The 17,680-nt window shown below is 38.3% G+C and overlaps 1 protein-coding gene across 1 annotated transcript; it reads left to right on the plus strand.

Moving 5' to 3' along the window:
* Positions 1-1,906: 1,906 nt before the first annotated feature.
* gipc3 (GIPC PDZ domain containing family member 3) lies at positions 1,907-15,012 on the plus strand. The gene is made up of 6 exons (XM_022738544.1): positions 1,907-2,200; positions 7,567-7,752; positions 8,186-8,366; positions 12,364-12,473; positions 13,025-13,106; positions 14,834-15,012. The coding sequence occupies exons 1-6, from the start codon at positions 1,907-1,909 to the stop codon at positions 14,983-14,985; spliced, it is 1,005 nt and encodes a 334-aa protein (XP_022594265.1). The 3' UTR covers positions 14,986-15,012.
* Positions 15,013-17,680: the final 2,668 nt, after the last annotated feature.

Raw genomic sequence — 17,680 nt, forward strand, 5'->3', positions numbered from 1 at the left:
AAGGTTTTGCTGACCGTTGTGGTTTTGAATCCTGCATGTTACATTGTTGTTTGAACTGTTTATATAAAACTTAAGTTTTACATGCATTAATCCCTTCAGCTTAGACTTTGTCTAAGACTTTAGTTTTCTACTAAATTTGCAAGCAAAGCATTTACAAAATTGCTGTCGTCTCACCTCCCGAGAAAACTGACAGCTTTATGTTAAGATCAAGTCCTTTGGAAGTGAGAAACAAGCAGCGAAAGAAATATTTGTATTTGTGTTGTCAGTTACACATCTGAGAAACTAGAGCCTGTCTGTCATCTCTGATGTTGCCTAACTCAGACATCTGTTTGCTTTGAAAAATGTCGATGGAGGTTATCACTGCAAGGGGAGTAAGGAAGATGTCCTTCGCTCCGAGGACTGCCTATTATCTGTAGCAGAAGGAAAGTTTTGCCAGAGAGATCCTTATTATTAGCTGCTGGAGTAAACACTCTAACCTTGGGAGGCTAGTAGCACCTTGGCCTGGAAAAAGCAGGCTATGACGCAGAGACAGCTGCAGCCACGCACATTACAGCACAGGTGTATAGAAATGCTTATGAAGCAGGAGAAAACAGGGCATTGCAGTGCTGTACTATACAATGATGAACTGAAGTAAAGCAATATGGTTTGGAAGCATACACTGTGGGAACGTGATTGCCATTCAAATAGGAAATATTTTTATCCTTAGGAATTTAAATCAGGTATTTGAGCATTTCAAAACCTCTTTTAGTGTCAATACATACCTTACATGCAATTTGGAAAGAATCTTTGTCTGAGGTTTATTACAATGGAATCACAGTGCTGGTAACACATTCCCAGCTGATGTTTTAAATGGGATTGTTTTGGAATTTCACATGTGAAAGGGACATAGATAGATTTTTGTGTCCTAACGTGAAAACTTCCCTGATTCGCATGAGTAACGCATCACCTGGGACAAAGTGAGACAAATAAGATTGTTAAGGGCAAGTGATCACCATAACGAAACAAAATGGGAATATGTTGATTAAGTCATTGCTAATCAGCGCGTGGCTATTTATCCACTATTCAAAATAAACAGACTGTTCGCAAAACCGTTCTGCTGAGGCACTCGCTCAAGCTTTGTGTCATGTTGGGTTGGCTGATGAGTTTTGTACAGTCTTTTATCTGTTTCAGTCTATCCATCTCAGCTATTTTAAGTGCCTTCCAGTCATGTGTAGCACAGTAAGTTAGGAAACTGATATTAAAAAACATCTGTTTACTGGGCTAAACTGTCATCAACAGTGTATCTGTGGGCTTTCTGTGGGGTCAAAAAGGTCAGTGCATCACCAAGGATTCACCCCAGCAACAGGCTATTGCATTCAATGTGGCCAATGAAGGAAGGCGTGGGGGCACTTACTCCTTACCCAATGATATCATCTTACCTACAACACTGGGACATTGTCTGTGGCCATTTCTAAACAGCCCACTTTGGAAGTCAGTTTGCAGATATGCGGGGCATTTTCACACTCCAGAGGAATGTTGACACATTCAGGATCATGTGTGTGCAACACGTCTTGCAGCCAGACTGATATAGGGAATTAGATTCTCAACCGTGTCAAGTTTATGAAGAAACCTTTACCTCATGTGTTTTGTTTGTGTTCTCTTTGCATGAGCTGCTAGAGTCTCAGGTGTAACACATACAATCCTCAACTCAAAGGGTATTGGGTTTCTACCTGGTAGGGCCTGGCTGGCCTCTTCCAGATACTGTTACCAGGCTACTCTCATCATTAATTCATCTGCACTCTTCAACACAAAGCTGTGGGTGGCTAGTTGATCAGCTAAACAGGAGGAAGGGCAGTGTTTCTCTCCCTGCCAGAGCAGCGCAGCACCGGGGCTCCCAGAGGAGGACCACACACCTGAGCTGGGGCCAATGCAGAACGGGGAGGCTATGAGCCCGCAGGACACTAAGGCAGCAGGGGCTGAAGCCATGGAGGAGCAGAAGGCCCAGAACCACAGCCAGAATGAAGGGTGTGTGGAGCCAACAGCGCCTCCGCTTCCTCCTCCTTCACCACCACCACCGGGCCCACCAGAATACCCAAGACCTAGGCTCATCTTCCACACACAGCTGGCTCATGGCAGTCCCACAGGCCGCATCCACGGATTCACCAATGTCAAGGAGCTGTACGCCAAGATCGCAGAAGTGTTCAACATCTCCCCGTCAGAGGTACAAAACAAACCCAGCTATGCTTGTAAACACTGTCAGACTACTTATTACCATTTCCACTTATGATGATGTAGAGAAAAAACAAATGGTTGCATTCCCTTCCTGCATTTCTGGTCTGGCAGGCCATTTCTGGTCTGGCAGGCAAATAGGCGTTAGGTTTCCAGTCTAGGCTTTTTTCCATGATGCACTATTGAAGATCATTTGCCCTCGCTACTGTCTGCCAGACTCTATACTCGTCTGCGCCTTGACCAGGATCAATAATGGAAACAAATAACCACATAGTGTTCTGTAGTCAGTAAACACCACACATACTGTAGGGCACAGCAAGTTACAGTAATGAAAGTGACATTGGGGCAAAACAAAACCAACTGATGAAAATTTTTACTTTAAAAGTTATTCACATAACAAAATAAGAAGAGATAATGCTGTCAGATGAAAGCAAATATCTTCAAAATTCCGATCTGTTTGAACAGTTACAGATAATTACTGCACTTATTTTGCCCAATTCATTGGAAATAATCTGAATGATGATTATCAGCATTAAGGCAGCAGTTCTTCATTTCAGTGCATACTTTAAGGAGGTAATATGGTCAAATAAAAGCCTTTCAAAGGGCCTCTCCAGTGATGTAGTGTAGTCTCAACACAGGCTGAGATAGTCCCTATATAGGTGTATCTCCAGAAACACTGGATCCTACATTTGTCATGTTGCACACATTAGAAACTTACCATTATACCATTTCTGCCTTGTAAATGCCCACACACACTTTCTTTTTATTATGTTGTAGCATGCAAGGCCAATCATAATCCCTTGATGCCATCACTTGGGTTATTTACTCAGACTTGACAAAGCTCGTCAAAAGATATTAAAAGACATTTGTTGACAACTATTTTCACAGTCTGAGTCGTACTCCATATGATTTGTGCATGTGTAAAAATGATAATTCACCTTTCAGATAATTCAGGATGTAACATTACAATAAATACCAACTCAAATATAGCTATAACAAGTGACTGTATTGTCTGTGCTTTAGAGATATCAAATAGTAAATTTCAGGTAATTAGCATTTGTAATGGTTATACAACATTATGGGACTAAACAGTTAATTCACAGCACGGTAGTGGATCAAATGTGTGGTTTGCAGTTAGGCTAAAGCAGCAGTAGCAAGACCAGAATCCTTGAGAAAAAGTCTACTCACTCAACCTTTAGTAGGTCAGGGCGGAGCAAAACCAAACTGCAGCCTGATGCTGCTCTAAATACTCAGCAAAACAAAAGGCCACTGGCTCTTTGAGGTAAAGAGTTCCACGCAGATATCACAGAAGAACTTGCACTTAATTTTCTGCATTTCAGAAAGGCATTTAGAGGACATTTATCCAGAACAGCTGGCAGAAGACACAACTGTAGAGTGATCAAAGAATGTGCAGGAGGAATATGGTAGTTCAGGAAAGACAATATTTTCTATCTTGTACTTGTGAACATCTTTTCTCGGGAAACTGGTTTACTGCAGCAATTTGTTGTAAAATAAACATCATCGCTGATTATATTCACAAATGGTATCACTGCAACTTGCTTATAAAAAGATTTGAACCTTTTTATAAATTTTAAGTAAAGATGACCAGCAAAAATGCTGGTGTCCTGCTGCTTTCTCAAGTATGTTATGGTAACACACTCAGCAACAGAACAATAAATATTCGGCATTGGCCTCTCTACTTATCAGTGTTGTTATGAAGGCCACCATGAAGGCTTGTCCTATCTGTGTATTGCTACCTTCTGAACATAAATGACTAGAGATGAAGTGATAATGTAATGTAATATACATTCCATAGCAACAAACCTTGATGATCTTATCAGGCAACCAGTCATGATTGTGTCCTATGAATTGGCCTGTTTGCAAGTGTTATGCAAGTTTCCAAACCCAAATGCTAAATACTAAAAATGCTGAATGACTTGGAGTGCCACAGAGGAATAATCTGATAATGTAAGATTCAAGATTCTATGGGTTTTAAGGTGTCTGTTTTTGGATACATTATTACAAATAAGAAATGCAAAGGTTGCAGCATCACATTGTGGCAAATACATTACAATAAAAAAAAATAAAAAAACTAATTTTGAATCTTTAGCATTTTAAATTGGGCCAGACTATGCTGTCAATTTATTTCTAATGTACCTACAATCAAAATGACAAGAAACAGTCAGTAAGTCCTCTTGGGTTTTTTTGGTCTTAAGTGAATCACTAAATTACACCATTGAATGGTTTTGTTTCTAAATCAGACAATATTTCGATAATAGTTTATTTAACAACTTGTATATCTACAAGACCTTGAACTGCAGTCAGACTTTCTATGAGAAATATCAGTCAATTAGTTGGTGATAGTGAGAAGTGCAGCAGTTTCCTTGACCTCCTGTGGACTGAACAGCAGCAGCATAAAGTTACAGTACAGCTATAGAGCAGATGCCAGAGAAGACCTTGGACTGCAGTCAGACTATTCTACTTGCCAAGAGAATTACAGTGTGCAATATCTAAGAGGAACTGCGCCAATTGCGATAACAGTTCACCCGGGTTATCTTGGATTTCCGTTATGGATTATAAAGTTAAACATGACCTTTAACTTTTGGTTTCAGAATACCAAATTTAAGACCTGGGAGAATTTTGCAAAAACAAGATCTTCTTTTGAATCCAAATATAATTCTAAAGTATAAAAAAGAATTAGGGGGGATTTTTTTTTCAATTTTTCAGAATAAGAAATACACTATAAGTAGACTGTAAGAGAGATTCACAGGTTCAATTCTGCAATCTAATCAAAGGTGCGAATGGTGTTATTTAAAACACATAAAATACATGGCAGTTATTATGTTTTGGTCCTGAGATTTAGTCATATGACACTTTGGAGAAAAGGTTTTTTATCATAAGTGTGTATTACTACCAGCTACTTATTATTATTGAATGACTCTAATGCTTAATTCAACCACTGACCATTGAAAACAACAATGATTTTAGCACTCAACTCCTAAAGAACAGAAAAAACAAATCTAACTTGCTTGTTTGCTGATTTTTAGGCCTAAACATTAAACTTGAAATATACAAAGGGTGTTGATGAGGCATCACAATTATGACTCACAACAAAATGGCCACAATAGAAAAAAACTAATTGTATGGCTCTACTGCCATCTGGTGTTTAATCTCTGTACAGCACATCTAAATAAGTAACAAAACAGGAGGAACCTGGTATTGCTGCATGATTAGGGCAGAAACAATTAGCCTCAATCTCATTTTCTGTGTATAAACAGCTTTAATGACATGAAATGTAAACAGCTAAGGCATTATTCTTATCTTCGAAAACATAAGATACTTTGCAAGGAAATAATGAACTCAAAATTAATTTGTCAATTATTTAATTTGTAATGTAAGTTTAGAAAAAAAAAACGTTTAAGTTGGTATCAAATGCAGAGACTTTCTCATGTGTTGATGGTTAATTAATAATTACTAGTCAATATTACCTGTGGAAGCTCTTCAAGTTGCACATTTGTTTTCTGTGCCCATTCCCTTCCTTCAGATTCTCAAGTGCCATTTACATTTTCATTTTAGAGTCACTTTTGTGTTTTAGCTGCAGTTAAGATGCAAGACCAGAAACAAATGAAGGCATTGTGATATCAGAAATACATTTCACTGGGATGCATAGATTTACAACCGTTACCAAAAAAGTTGGGACGCTGCGTAAAATAGAAACAGAATGTGATTTGCAAAACATTGAAACCCCATATTTAATTGAAAATAGCACAAAGTCAAAACATCAAACGTTGTTTTTATGCCCATTTTGAATTTGATACCTGCAACGTTTTTAAAAAGTTGGGACAGTGGCAACAAAAGACTGGAAAAGCTGTGAAATGCTCAAAGAAAACACCTGGTTGAACATTACACATTAATTAGGTTAACTGGCAACAGGTGAGTAACATGACTGGGTATAAAGAGAGCATTCAAGAGCGGTTCAGTCTTAATAGGTAACGATGGGGAGGGGCTCACCACTCTGTGAAAGACTGCGCTGGCAAATGAAGTGCAACAATTTGAGAATGTTTCTCCACGTAAAATTGCAAATAATTTGGGGATTTCTACAACAAACAATATCATTAAAAGATTCCGAGAATCTGAAGAAATCTCTGTAAGCAAGGGACAAGGCCGAAATCCAATATTGGATGGCCGTGGTCTTCGGGCCCTCAGACGGCACTGCATTAAAAACAGACACGATTCTGTAGTGGACATCACGGCATGGACTCCATGCAACGAGGAAACCGTACAGACTATAGCCCAGATCCGGAAAGGCCACCGCCTTCTCTGGTTCCGAGCTCATTTAAGATGGACTGAGGCGAATTGGGAAAACTGCCCTGTGGTCTCACGTGTCAAAATTTTAAATTCTTTTTGGAAATCATGGACGCCGTGTCCTCCGGGCAAAAGAGGACAGGGACCATCCGGCTTGGTATCAGCGCACTGTTCAATAGCCAGCGTCTGTGATGGTATGTAGGTGCATTAGTGCACATGGCATGGGTAACCTGCACATTTGTGAAGGCACCATTAATGCTGAACGCTATATACAGGTTTTGGAGCAACATGCTGCCAAGTAGACGACGTCTTTTTCAGGGAAGGCCTTGCTTTTTTCTTCTTTTCGCAAGACGATGCCAAACCACATTCTGCACGTATTACAACAGCATGGCAGCTCCGTGGCAAATGAGTCCTGGTCAGAAACTGGCCTGTCTGCAGTCCCGACTTGTCACCCAATGAAAATGTTTGGCTTATTATGAAACATAAACTACGACAAAGGAGACCCCAAACAAATCGTACACGAAGCAAGAATGGGAAAACATTCCACTTTCACAGTTACAGCAATTGGTCTCCTCGGTTCCCAAACGCTTACAGTGTTGTTCAAAGAGCAGGTGAGGCAACATGTTGCAGGCATCAAATTCAAAATGTGCATATAATTTTCAAAACAATGAAATTTCTCAGTTTTAACATTTGATGTGTTGTCTTTGTGCTATTTTCAATTAAATATGGGGTTTCACTGTTTTGCAAATCATCACTTTGTTTCTATTTACGTTTTACACAGCATCACAACTTTTTTGTAAACAGGGTTGTAAATCTATACATTCAAGTGAAATGTATTTTTAATATAATTCCTTCATTTGGTTCTGGTGTTGCATCTTGGTGGAAAATTGTAAATATGTTTATTGTGCATTGGTAGGCACAAAAAAGACAATAGGTACCAAAATGTATTGAAAACAAAATGTAGGCTATTGATTTTCTTAATATGATTATTAGATTCTGAAAATGATAATGAACTCACAATCAACACCCCCCACCCCTATGTCCTTGCCTCAGATCCTGTTCTGCACTCTGAACTCTCATAAAGTGGACATGCAGAAACTACTGGGGGGACAGATCGGACTGGAAGACTTCATCTTTGCTCACGTCAGAGGAGAAACCAAGGAGGTGGAGGTGACAAAGACAGAAGATGCATTGGGCCTCACTATCACAGACAATGGAGCTGGATACGCTTTCATTAAGGTGAATGACTGGTAGAGCATAATAGGCTGAAGAACAATAAATTCACATTGTTAACTGAGAACTGACTTGAGTTACTTGCTGGCTATATAAAAAAAAAAAAAAAAAATGCTTGAAGGTTTCGTTGTAGGAAAAAAACCCTCAGTAAAATAGCCTGAGCCTCTTGAATCCTCATTTGGTCAGTCTAAACTTTCTGGTTCCATGTTATGTGTAATGTAAACTCTCTTTCTGAAGAGATAACCTCACATTTATTGTCACATAAAACGGTAAGGGTTTAGTTTGTAACAGCTTTATTTTGCTAAAGAATTAAGGATACATATTCACCGTTAAAGTTTAATGATAGGTTTGCTCATCTTATATGAATAGAATATCAGGCACTTTTATAGGACTGTGTATGTGGAAAAATTTCAATCCATTTTTTTCTTTTGTTTTTCAGAGGATAAAAGAGGGCAGTACTATCGACCGGCTGAAGACTGTATGTGTTGGTGACCACATCGAGGCCATTAATGACCAGAGCATTGTAGGGTGTCGACACTATGAGGTGGCTAAGATGCTAAAAGAGCAACCGAGAGGCATACCCTTCACTCTCCGCCTGGTCGGACCCAAGAAGGCCTTTGGTGAGTGGAAAATGTTTTGTGCTGGGTATACGGTCATACAGACTATAAATCTTAAACTTGTACTTCATGGAAATCAGTCAAAACTGGCTTGTGAGATCAAACATATTATTTACACTACTTACAGCATTAGTTGAAACTGAGCCTGTGCACTGATACCGTTAGCACTCAGTCTTTGGACACGCTTATTTGGACTAAAAATGTTAGTATCCATTCTTTCTGAATCTGGGACTTTGTATTCACTCACATCCCAAAATATAAAGCCACTCATGAATGGATGAATGAAAACCAGCAGGACTATTGGTGCCAAGAAGCAGGAAGTGAAAACATTGGATTAAGGAGTGGAATAAAAGAAACATTTCTATTTCCTACCATTGTATCCTAAGCTTTTTTTTTTATGATAGGATTGTCCATGGAAGTACCATTCCTAATCAGGAGGCTCTTCCCAGTTGTCCACATATAGCCTGAGTCGTTGATGGAATTCAGTACTCTGTTGATTTTTTTTTTTCCCCCTCTCATCAGCCAAACAGGAAGAGGAGGCAATAACTGTTTACTCTCCCAGTGGGTCTGGAAAAGTTGTTAACTTTGTCGCTACAGTTAATTGACCAGTATGATGGTAGTGGTTGTTAAGCTTCAGCCATTATTGTGTGACAGTGGATGCTCAAAATTGGATCTGTTTTATAGTTTATCTTGCTAATCCAATAAAATAAACTGTAAAAAATTAGCAAAAGATGGAAACAAAATAAATCTTTTTGGCTGTAAGGAAATCCAGTTCCTGTTTACTGACTGACTCTGTGATATAACAGGGAAAATAAAATACTTTGGTTTTTGTCAGAAAGTAAGTATGCAGTGCATTGAAAATCAGCTATATCAGTGCAGTTACTGAAGTAAGTTTTCACTCCCAACCATGCACAGACAAAATTACAAAGGCTTTGAGGGATTTTTCACATCGCGACCACAGGAGAAACACAGGCTCTTCAAAAAGTGGATACTGCACAGTGATGCTTTTTAATATTTTAAGGTTCATTTTTAGTTTACAATTCAACTGGAGGCAAAAGACAAGCAGAAAAGAAATACAGCTTTATAGGAATACAAAAACAACCATGAAACGCCCTCTAGGGACAGGTACACACATCCACATGCATGTTTGTACTTCTGTGAGGACCCTTTTTCCCAAGAGGCATTTGTTAGCCCCTAATTCTGACCTTTAAATGTTGCAACTACACATCCAACTGAAAAGATTGCTGATACCTTAACCTAAAACCAATTGTAGCTTATTGCTAAGGATTTCTCAACCCCTTAAAAAGCTGGCCAAAATCTCCTCTCTCTGAACTTTTAAAACTCAAACTGGTAATCATAAATATAGTACATGAACACGTAAGTATAGCAAGTTAAAATTTGGATCATATACCTACAAATTCCTTGGCTGTGTGACTGCAAGGCATATTAGAAAGTGAGGCACTTTAGATGACTGTCTCTGCACAAAATTTTGGTCCACATAAGAAATAGAGACGTAAAAATAGAACAGATTTTGTATTTATGTTTTTATATCTTAAGTTGCACTAAGGCAAGATTGGATTAGGTCTGATTACTTTATTTATCTTGGTAATGATCACTCTTTTTTTGCACTTTGGACTCATGACCTTTTTTAGGGACACTCTCTGTCCATGAGGTCATCCTTCTTCTCTTTCCCTTGCAAGAAATATTTTACCTGTCAAAAGTATATAAGTGGTTTATTTATTGCATCTGACTTGAACGTGGAGGCGGAAAAACGGCTGGGTGGGAGCCCAGAATCTCTCTTATCAGACAGGAAATCAAATCCATGGTCAATGGGCTTACTTCCTGAAATCAGGAATGTGTATCTCTTGCAGTGTAACCCCACTTCATGTTACTGAGGGACAACAAAATCTTTGAGAAAACAATCTCAACTCAAGATTGCATATATGTAAGACATCATCCTAGTAATGAACTTTTAACCCCTGATTTAACCAGACAAGACATAGAGGAAAATTTTAACAATTTGAATGATATGGGTGAGGAGGAGAAACACCCAGACCCACAAATACAGTGGTGAAAATAGGAGTGTAATATAACAGTACAATACAGTAATCCTGAAATCAAAAAAACAGTTTGATAGTTTGAGTGTCAGTGTTGAGGCCTCAGTCGTGTTTTTAACTAGTGTTCTTCTATTTAGTGTTTGCTATCTGCCATGCTGATTTACAACTGAACTTTTAATCTTGCCCCACATGATTCTGCAGTGTTTGTGGTGGCAACAAGTACATGTCGCATTTATATAGGCAGGTCCACAGGTGGGTGAAACTTCGGTTCCAATTAGCAGTATTTATCTCTTTTAGAGGTCTGATCATCACCATTAGACCATATAACGCAGCTTGCAGAGGGACAAGCAGGCTACATACAGTAGAATCTTCCTCAGTATCGTTGACATAGTTGATTTTCGACCCCTGACCTCCCTCAGGAAAGGGTTCAATTCCTCTTCTGAACCAGTATCATTCAAAACACAGATGTGCATTTTTACACAGAACCCCAGTCGGTGTGTTGAAAATAACTCCATGAGAAACACAGTTACTGACTTGGTATGTAGAAGAAAAGAAGAAAGAGGGGAGAAAAAAAAAAATCACTCATGTCAATGAAAGACTGAGCTACACACATCAGCCTGCTAACATACTCACAATTCAAACATGCAGATGTTTAACAGGTAGCTATTCAGTTTATCATCTTCACAATCTCAATTCAGCGTGTTAGCGTGCCATTATTTGCTAATTAGCCACAGTTGAGGCTGAAGGGAATTTCTTTAGTAGTGCAGGTAATTTATCGAAGTATTAGACAAATTACAAATTTGACACGATGACTGGACCAAACGTTAAGGGATCACCAAAGTTATTACAGTTCATTCTATCTGAACCAAATTTCATGGCAATCCATCTTATAGTTGTCAAGACACTTCACTCAAGACCACAAATTTCAACCTCATGGTGGCGCTGGAGGAAAAGTCAGGGATTCATCTGTGAACATCTGTACAAAGATTTGTCATATCCCAGTAGCCTAGAAGTTTTGGTCTTTCCCTGGTTCGTGATAAGTGACCTCAAGGTGACACTAAATGAAAGGTTATTAAGTCACCAAAGTCACATTTATCCCCTGAGGAACATGGGTTTCTCTACAGAATTTCATGGCACCCATTCTGTAGTTGTTTAAATATTTTAGTCTGGACCACAGTGGTGGACCAACTGACCCACACGGCATTGAAATCCCTGAAACCATGCAGCTATTGTGGCCTCAAAGGACATTAATGATGATGGTAATATCTTTCTGTAATTCTCAGCAGATGATTCACAGTCAGCAACTTTATTGTTAACACAAACAAGAGTACATGGGGAAACAGACGGACTGGAAATCCATGAGATCACATTCAAACTAATACAGAACTCCTTGTTTACTGGAAGTGTTCTAATCAAGGAACGATTTCATACAAACATCACTGACTCTAACACTTTTTCTTTGGATGAGATTCAACATCACAACCAAAGTTACTGAACTTCAGGTGCATACTGTTTGCTTTAATTGTCCTTGATGTGTCTAAAACTTGACTGGAAGCCACCTCAGGCAAACTGAATTGACTGGACATAGGTAAGAAAGTCTGTGTATATAAGTTCCCACAATTCACACTGTATGTCAGGACACAAACCAAGCCATGAAGTCCAAGGAACTCTCTGTACTTTTATCTCTGCCATAAAACTGTGTTTTAGCATAGATTAGGTCAAGGGTATAAAACTATTTTTGAAGCTTTGTGTGTTCTCTTCCTTGAGTTGGCCGTCCAGTCAAAGTGATTAACCGAAGAAGGGCCTTGGTCAGAAATATGACCCAACGGTCATCCTAATACAACTTCAGAAGTCCTCTGCAGAGGACCATAGACTGTTTTTAATTTGATTAAATGTTGTCATCCGTGTGTGTGTGTGTGTGTGTGTGTGTGTGTGGGGGTTAGACATGATTGGAATGAGGACCAGAGTGCCAAAATCCAACGAGGGCAAGATGGTGAACGGAAGGGAGACACTGCGTCTTCGCTCCAAGGGTGCTGCTACAGTTCAGGAAGTGGTGAGGTTCACACGCTCTGCTGAACAATGACGATGGGAACTTTAGTTTGAATGCAATATGATAATGTCTTTTTCATACAGTTTTTATTCTTTAACTACAATAATAAAATCGTCATTGAATCTGTAATTGAATTGTGTATAATTTATGTACAGGTGTTACGATTACAAACGGGTTGATCTTGAACATCCTTTGTTCTGAGGTTGTTTGATGTGCTGAGTCATGCTAACAGCCAATTAAAAGCCTACTGTCCCACACTGATCTGTGATGTGAAACCCACAGATCTAGAGGCTGAAAAGGTTTATTGGGTTTTCAAGAAGCAGCAAATTCGGAACATTTTTCAAGTAAACAGTCGACATCTTCATCAATAAACTTTGATATGTTTACATAACACAAATGCAAGTGATAAACTGTAGCCAAGGATATTCTTGGCTGATGCATACTTTTGGCATGAGAAGAGGAGCTCTCACAGAGTTTCTATCACCATATTTAGAGCGTGAACACCAGTGAGTTTCAAATAACACCTCTGTATTATTTCCTCTCTGCTCTGCCAGCAGAATGAGTTTGAAGAACAGGCCACAAAGAAAGTGGATGACCTGCTGGAGAGCTACATGGGCATCAGAGATCTGGAGCTGGGTAAGACCATCCACAGAACATTTGTGTCCTTAAAATAGACATTACCTTTCAGTCCATGTAGGGAATGTAAGGAAGTGATATATAGATTGTTCATACACAAACCCAGGAGTCTGTGGGATTTACTGTGGCTTTACAATCCATGGTGGTTGCATGCCCCTCTCGCATGCTGGGATATACCAGCCTGCTTTGATCCCGAGACAAATTTTCTGTGTGATTTTTGCTATATATGGTACGTTCATATTTTTTTTGGGTGCACCTATTTCCCCTCAACATTTTTGACATTTAATTTGGCTTCAGCTGGTGAGCTCCTGCATTTTTGGCAATGCCTTCTGATGACCCCCGATGAATATGTCATGTCATTGCAATGGAGGGAGCACTAATGATGGTTAACAAAAAAAGCTGAGCATTTATTTTCCCAGAGCTTTCTTCCACACATTTCACAGCTATTCTCAGCCAAGGAAGTTTGATCATCATGGAGATGTCATGTATGCCAATATGCTAAAATGAATAAAATAAAATTTGGAAGACTTTTTTTTTGTCAAAGTCAAGAATAAATACTAAAAGTAGTGTTATCAGAAATATTATACATAATTAGAGGGACACTTCAGATCCCTACCAATACAACTGCAACTTTAAGATAAACAATGAGGGGGGCACATACTTTTCCCTTTCCCAGACTTTCAAGGTCAATGGCCTTGGCTGTTCAGACCTAAATATAACGTAAAATGGGTTAATGATTCCTCAATGTGTCCTTCATTCTGTTGTTTACTTGGATGTTAGCCTACATAAACATTTGCATATTTTGGTCTAAGAAAATTAAGATAAGAAAAATACTGGAAATGCTGTTGTTGACCTAATTCTACAACATTCAGCTACTATATGTACATCATGATCCAAGTCAATGTTTTACTAATATACTGTATATTCATGCACATAGAAGTCTTGGTAGTCTTTTTGAGATCCTGTTTTTTGGGTAAAAAATATACATAGTTAGATGATAGTGACACATGAATGAGAGCAGATTTAATTAATGTGACAGTGCATTCATTTTGAATGCAATTTGAACATTGTTGAGTATGTCTGCATAATGCAAGATACAGTTTTTGGGAGATGTTGTTTTCATTTTGAATGTATATATTTCCTGCACATTAAGATGCAGACTGAGTACATTTTAATTTACTGTATGTCATATTTAATGTAAGCCCTGATGTAAAGATAAGTAGATGAGAAGAAGATACTATGGGATATGCACAGTATTCATGCTCATCTTGTCTTTTCAGTGTTTCCCCACACATACTTGGGTGTTCCATGAATATTGTGACCCACATTCAAAATTGCAGAGGTTCATAAGTACAATTTGACATCACTGGGGTTTCTCCCAAGAAACTGCCAATGTATCTTTCATCGTGTGTTTTTGTTAAACAAAAATGGCAGCATTATGAGTAAATTCAAATCAACAGGGTTGCATTGTGCATTTTTCCAGTTTAGTTAATGTCTTGGCTACCTTTTTGACATCGAGATTATAATTAAACCTGAAACGGTGATACTTCTGGATAAATTTAAAGCAGCATTTTGTCAATGGGCCACTTTTATGCAGTAAAAGACAAGAAATCTGACCTAAATGGGTTTTGGTGCCTGTTGTGGCCTTGGCTGGTGAGGAACAAAACTTGAACAGAACTCATTTGGCTGTGAAAACTTAAACTTTTGTGTCCCCTTTTTCTCTGCAGCAACCACAATTGTGGAAGCAGGCAAAGACAAGAAGAACCCTGATGACTTTGCAGAGGCCTTGGATTCAGTCCTGGGAGATTTTGCTTTCCCTGATGTGTTCTTGTTTGATGTATGGGGGGCTATTGGAGACGTCAAGAATGGCAGAATCTAAACATTTGTTGTTTAGACAAAAGTGAGAGTGGGGGAAAAAAAGGAAGCTTTTAAGATTGCCTTCCTAGCCCTGACATGAATTTTTAATCACTATAAAACCATGATTGGAACTGCTATTCATTCAACCATTTCACTTTGAACAGTCAAATAACAATAATTTGTTTTTTGATGGTGGACAACTGCAACAGTGAAATGTGCTGGTTCACCAAATGAAATTTTGATTAAAGATAAGTTTTTTTTACGCCTCCCTCCCCATACATATAGACCATTTTGTAGGCTACAGGACACATAAGCAGTGAGTTAGGAAACATGACTGCAAAACAGTCGACAATCAGCCAGTCATCTAGGAATCCAGGAAGTCAGATAAGCAAACTCTTTTGCTCTGATGAAGACCCACTGGGAAAGCAGGTAAGGAACGAGGAGACATATTTGTCATTTTAAAGTCAGAATGTATTACTCTACTTCTCCATTAACAACAACCTATACAAGCTAGAGATCGGTGTGTCACATAATGTTAGTAGGTTTTCACTATATTTATATAAAATTGGTTCACCTTTTTCAAGCAAAGTGGCACCCATGCAATTAAATCTTCAAAAAAAAAAAAAATCATTGCAATCAAAATATCCACAGTCCTTCAAGTAAGTTATTGATCAGGACTTGCTTTTCTGTTTTAAGACATTAATCAAACTTATTATCTGAACATTAAATCATGAGAGTGAACACCAGCTAGGGCAATGTGAAACCACTGCTCTGCAATCCAGTTTCCCACATGATCATTACTGTCAAACAGGAACCCAAGCCATAATTTCCCATGTAAAAATAAAAAACTAAACAAATAAAGCTAGTTATTGTGCATGAAAACCAGTTCCTTGGAGTTCCCTGTAAAAATGAAGGTCTTCATCATCAGTAATATTAAAATAACATGTCACATATTCAGAGAGAATGTAAATATACTAGGTTGTTGTACCCTTTATCAATGTTCTTAGTTTATTTGTCTGTCTCTGCGCTGGATAGCATTTACTGAAGAGAAGATAAGTGCACATGAAACTTTGTTTTCTTTTTACAGTTATGTTTTCTGGCTCACCAGACAACATGAATAAGGTATTAAATCATATTCTTAGTGCACATGTAGGCAAGTAATCACTGAACTGACAAAATTTGAAAATGCTGTTTTACTCAACTTCACTCATTCTGGCTATTGTTCTACATCAGTATTTGTCTGATAGTGATGTTTTGTTTTAACACTTTGTATATGATTACACCTCTTTATGAAGACCTGGAAATGTATGGTACATTTTACATGTTTAAACTGTAAGTAAAAAGGTTGAAATCATATTTATCAAGCTTGTGTGTGTTTAACAGAGAAGTTTATTTCCTTTATGTATATGTACAATCACATGCCATTTCTGTCAAACACATTCAACATTTACACTTTTACATCTTACATTTTCATTGGATGATACTGCTGAAGAGAGAATCTCAGCCATCATGAGTAATTGTTCAGGTCAATTTGTTCAGTAATTGAGTGCCAATCACACTGATACCAGTGATAATACAACGTTCAAAGCAAATGATGTGCACAATCAATGTGCATAGCTGGGTGACTGAGTAATCCAGTACTGTAACAAAAAGGAGGGAGGTCATTTTCAACAAAACTATAACAATCCAGCTAAAATGTTCGTCACGACATTGCCCAAATTATCAGACTGAATTACTGAGTTATCAAACAAGTGTTGTAATCTGTGAACATGTTTATCCTTCTCTGTAGGCAGTGACTTGAAGTTTCTGATAAACATCTCTGAGAGGCAGAGAGGCTCTGGAGGAAGAAATTACAACAGTTTCATTAACACTGGACTGAAGCCCAGAAAAAATGCAAAGAGGAATGTTTCTGGTCTTATGTAACCATATTGAATTATTCATTAAATTATTTTGAAATTCCCTACCTCCTTAGCAATTCTGGATCTAAAAAAATATTTGTGTGGTCCAATGACTAATTAGGAGAACAAAACCACACCAGTGATAGTGAAGTGGAAATGCTGCTTTTGAAACTAGTCATGTATTACCATCTTAGTATGATATATTTATATATCACTCGCCAAAGATAATAGGCCATTTACAGTAGTAATGCTTTCTTCTTATCAGATTTACTAAATATATAACCCGAACAACAGGCATTGTTTTTTATATAGCAGTTTGTAATTTTAACCTATTTATGTAGGTACTGTCACCTTTCGTGCAAAATAATATAATTTAAATACTTTTATTACATCTGAGTTCTGAAGTTAACTTTGAAAAAAAATCACTCTATTAATTAACATTAACACTGTATTTTCATGGTAAACTAGCATGGGTCCGTACAGTATATGACAGACAAGCATGAGATGGGAACCAAAAGTTTGGAAAAGTTAGCAACTGATCATTTCCAGGGTTTTGCAAAGTTTGGACATTTCAACTTAATCATGTGGATGCATCCATCCATCCATTTTCTTCCACTTATCCTCTAGTAGGGTCGCGGGGGGGCTGGAGCCTATCCCAGCATCTTTTCGGGCGAGAGGCGGGGTACACCCTGGACAGGTCGCCAGTCCATCTCAGGGCAAACACATAGAGACAGACAACCATTCACTCTCACAGTCACACCTATGGTCAATTTGGAGTATCCAATTAGCCTAGTCCCCATTTGCATGTCTTTGGACTGT

Source organism: Seriola dumerili, unplaced genomic scaffold (assembly GCF_002260705.1).
Source record: "Seriola dumerili isolate Sdu_G_001 unplaced genomic scaffold, Sdu_1.0 BDQW01000002.1, whole genome shotgun sequence".
Classification (NCBI taxonomy): domain Eukaryota; kingdom Metazoa; phylum Chordata; class Actinopteri; order Carangiformes; family Carangidae; genus Seriola; species Seriola dumerili.

Excerpts from the sequence above, each read along its gene's own strand:
- gipc3 (XM_022738544.1), top strand. The coding sequence starts at position 1,907 with ATGCAGAACGGGGAGGCTATGAGCCCGCAGGACACTAAGGCAGCAGGG. Across the intron at positions 12,474-13,024 it reads CTGCTACAGTTCAGGAAGTG|CAGAATGAGTTTGAAGAACA; the intron begins GTGAGGTTCACA and ends CTGCTCTGCCAG. Across the intron at positions 13,107-14,833 it reads CATCAGAGATCTGGAGCTGG|CAACCACAATTGTGGAAGCA; the intron begins GTAAGACCATCC and ends TTTTCTCTGCAG.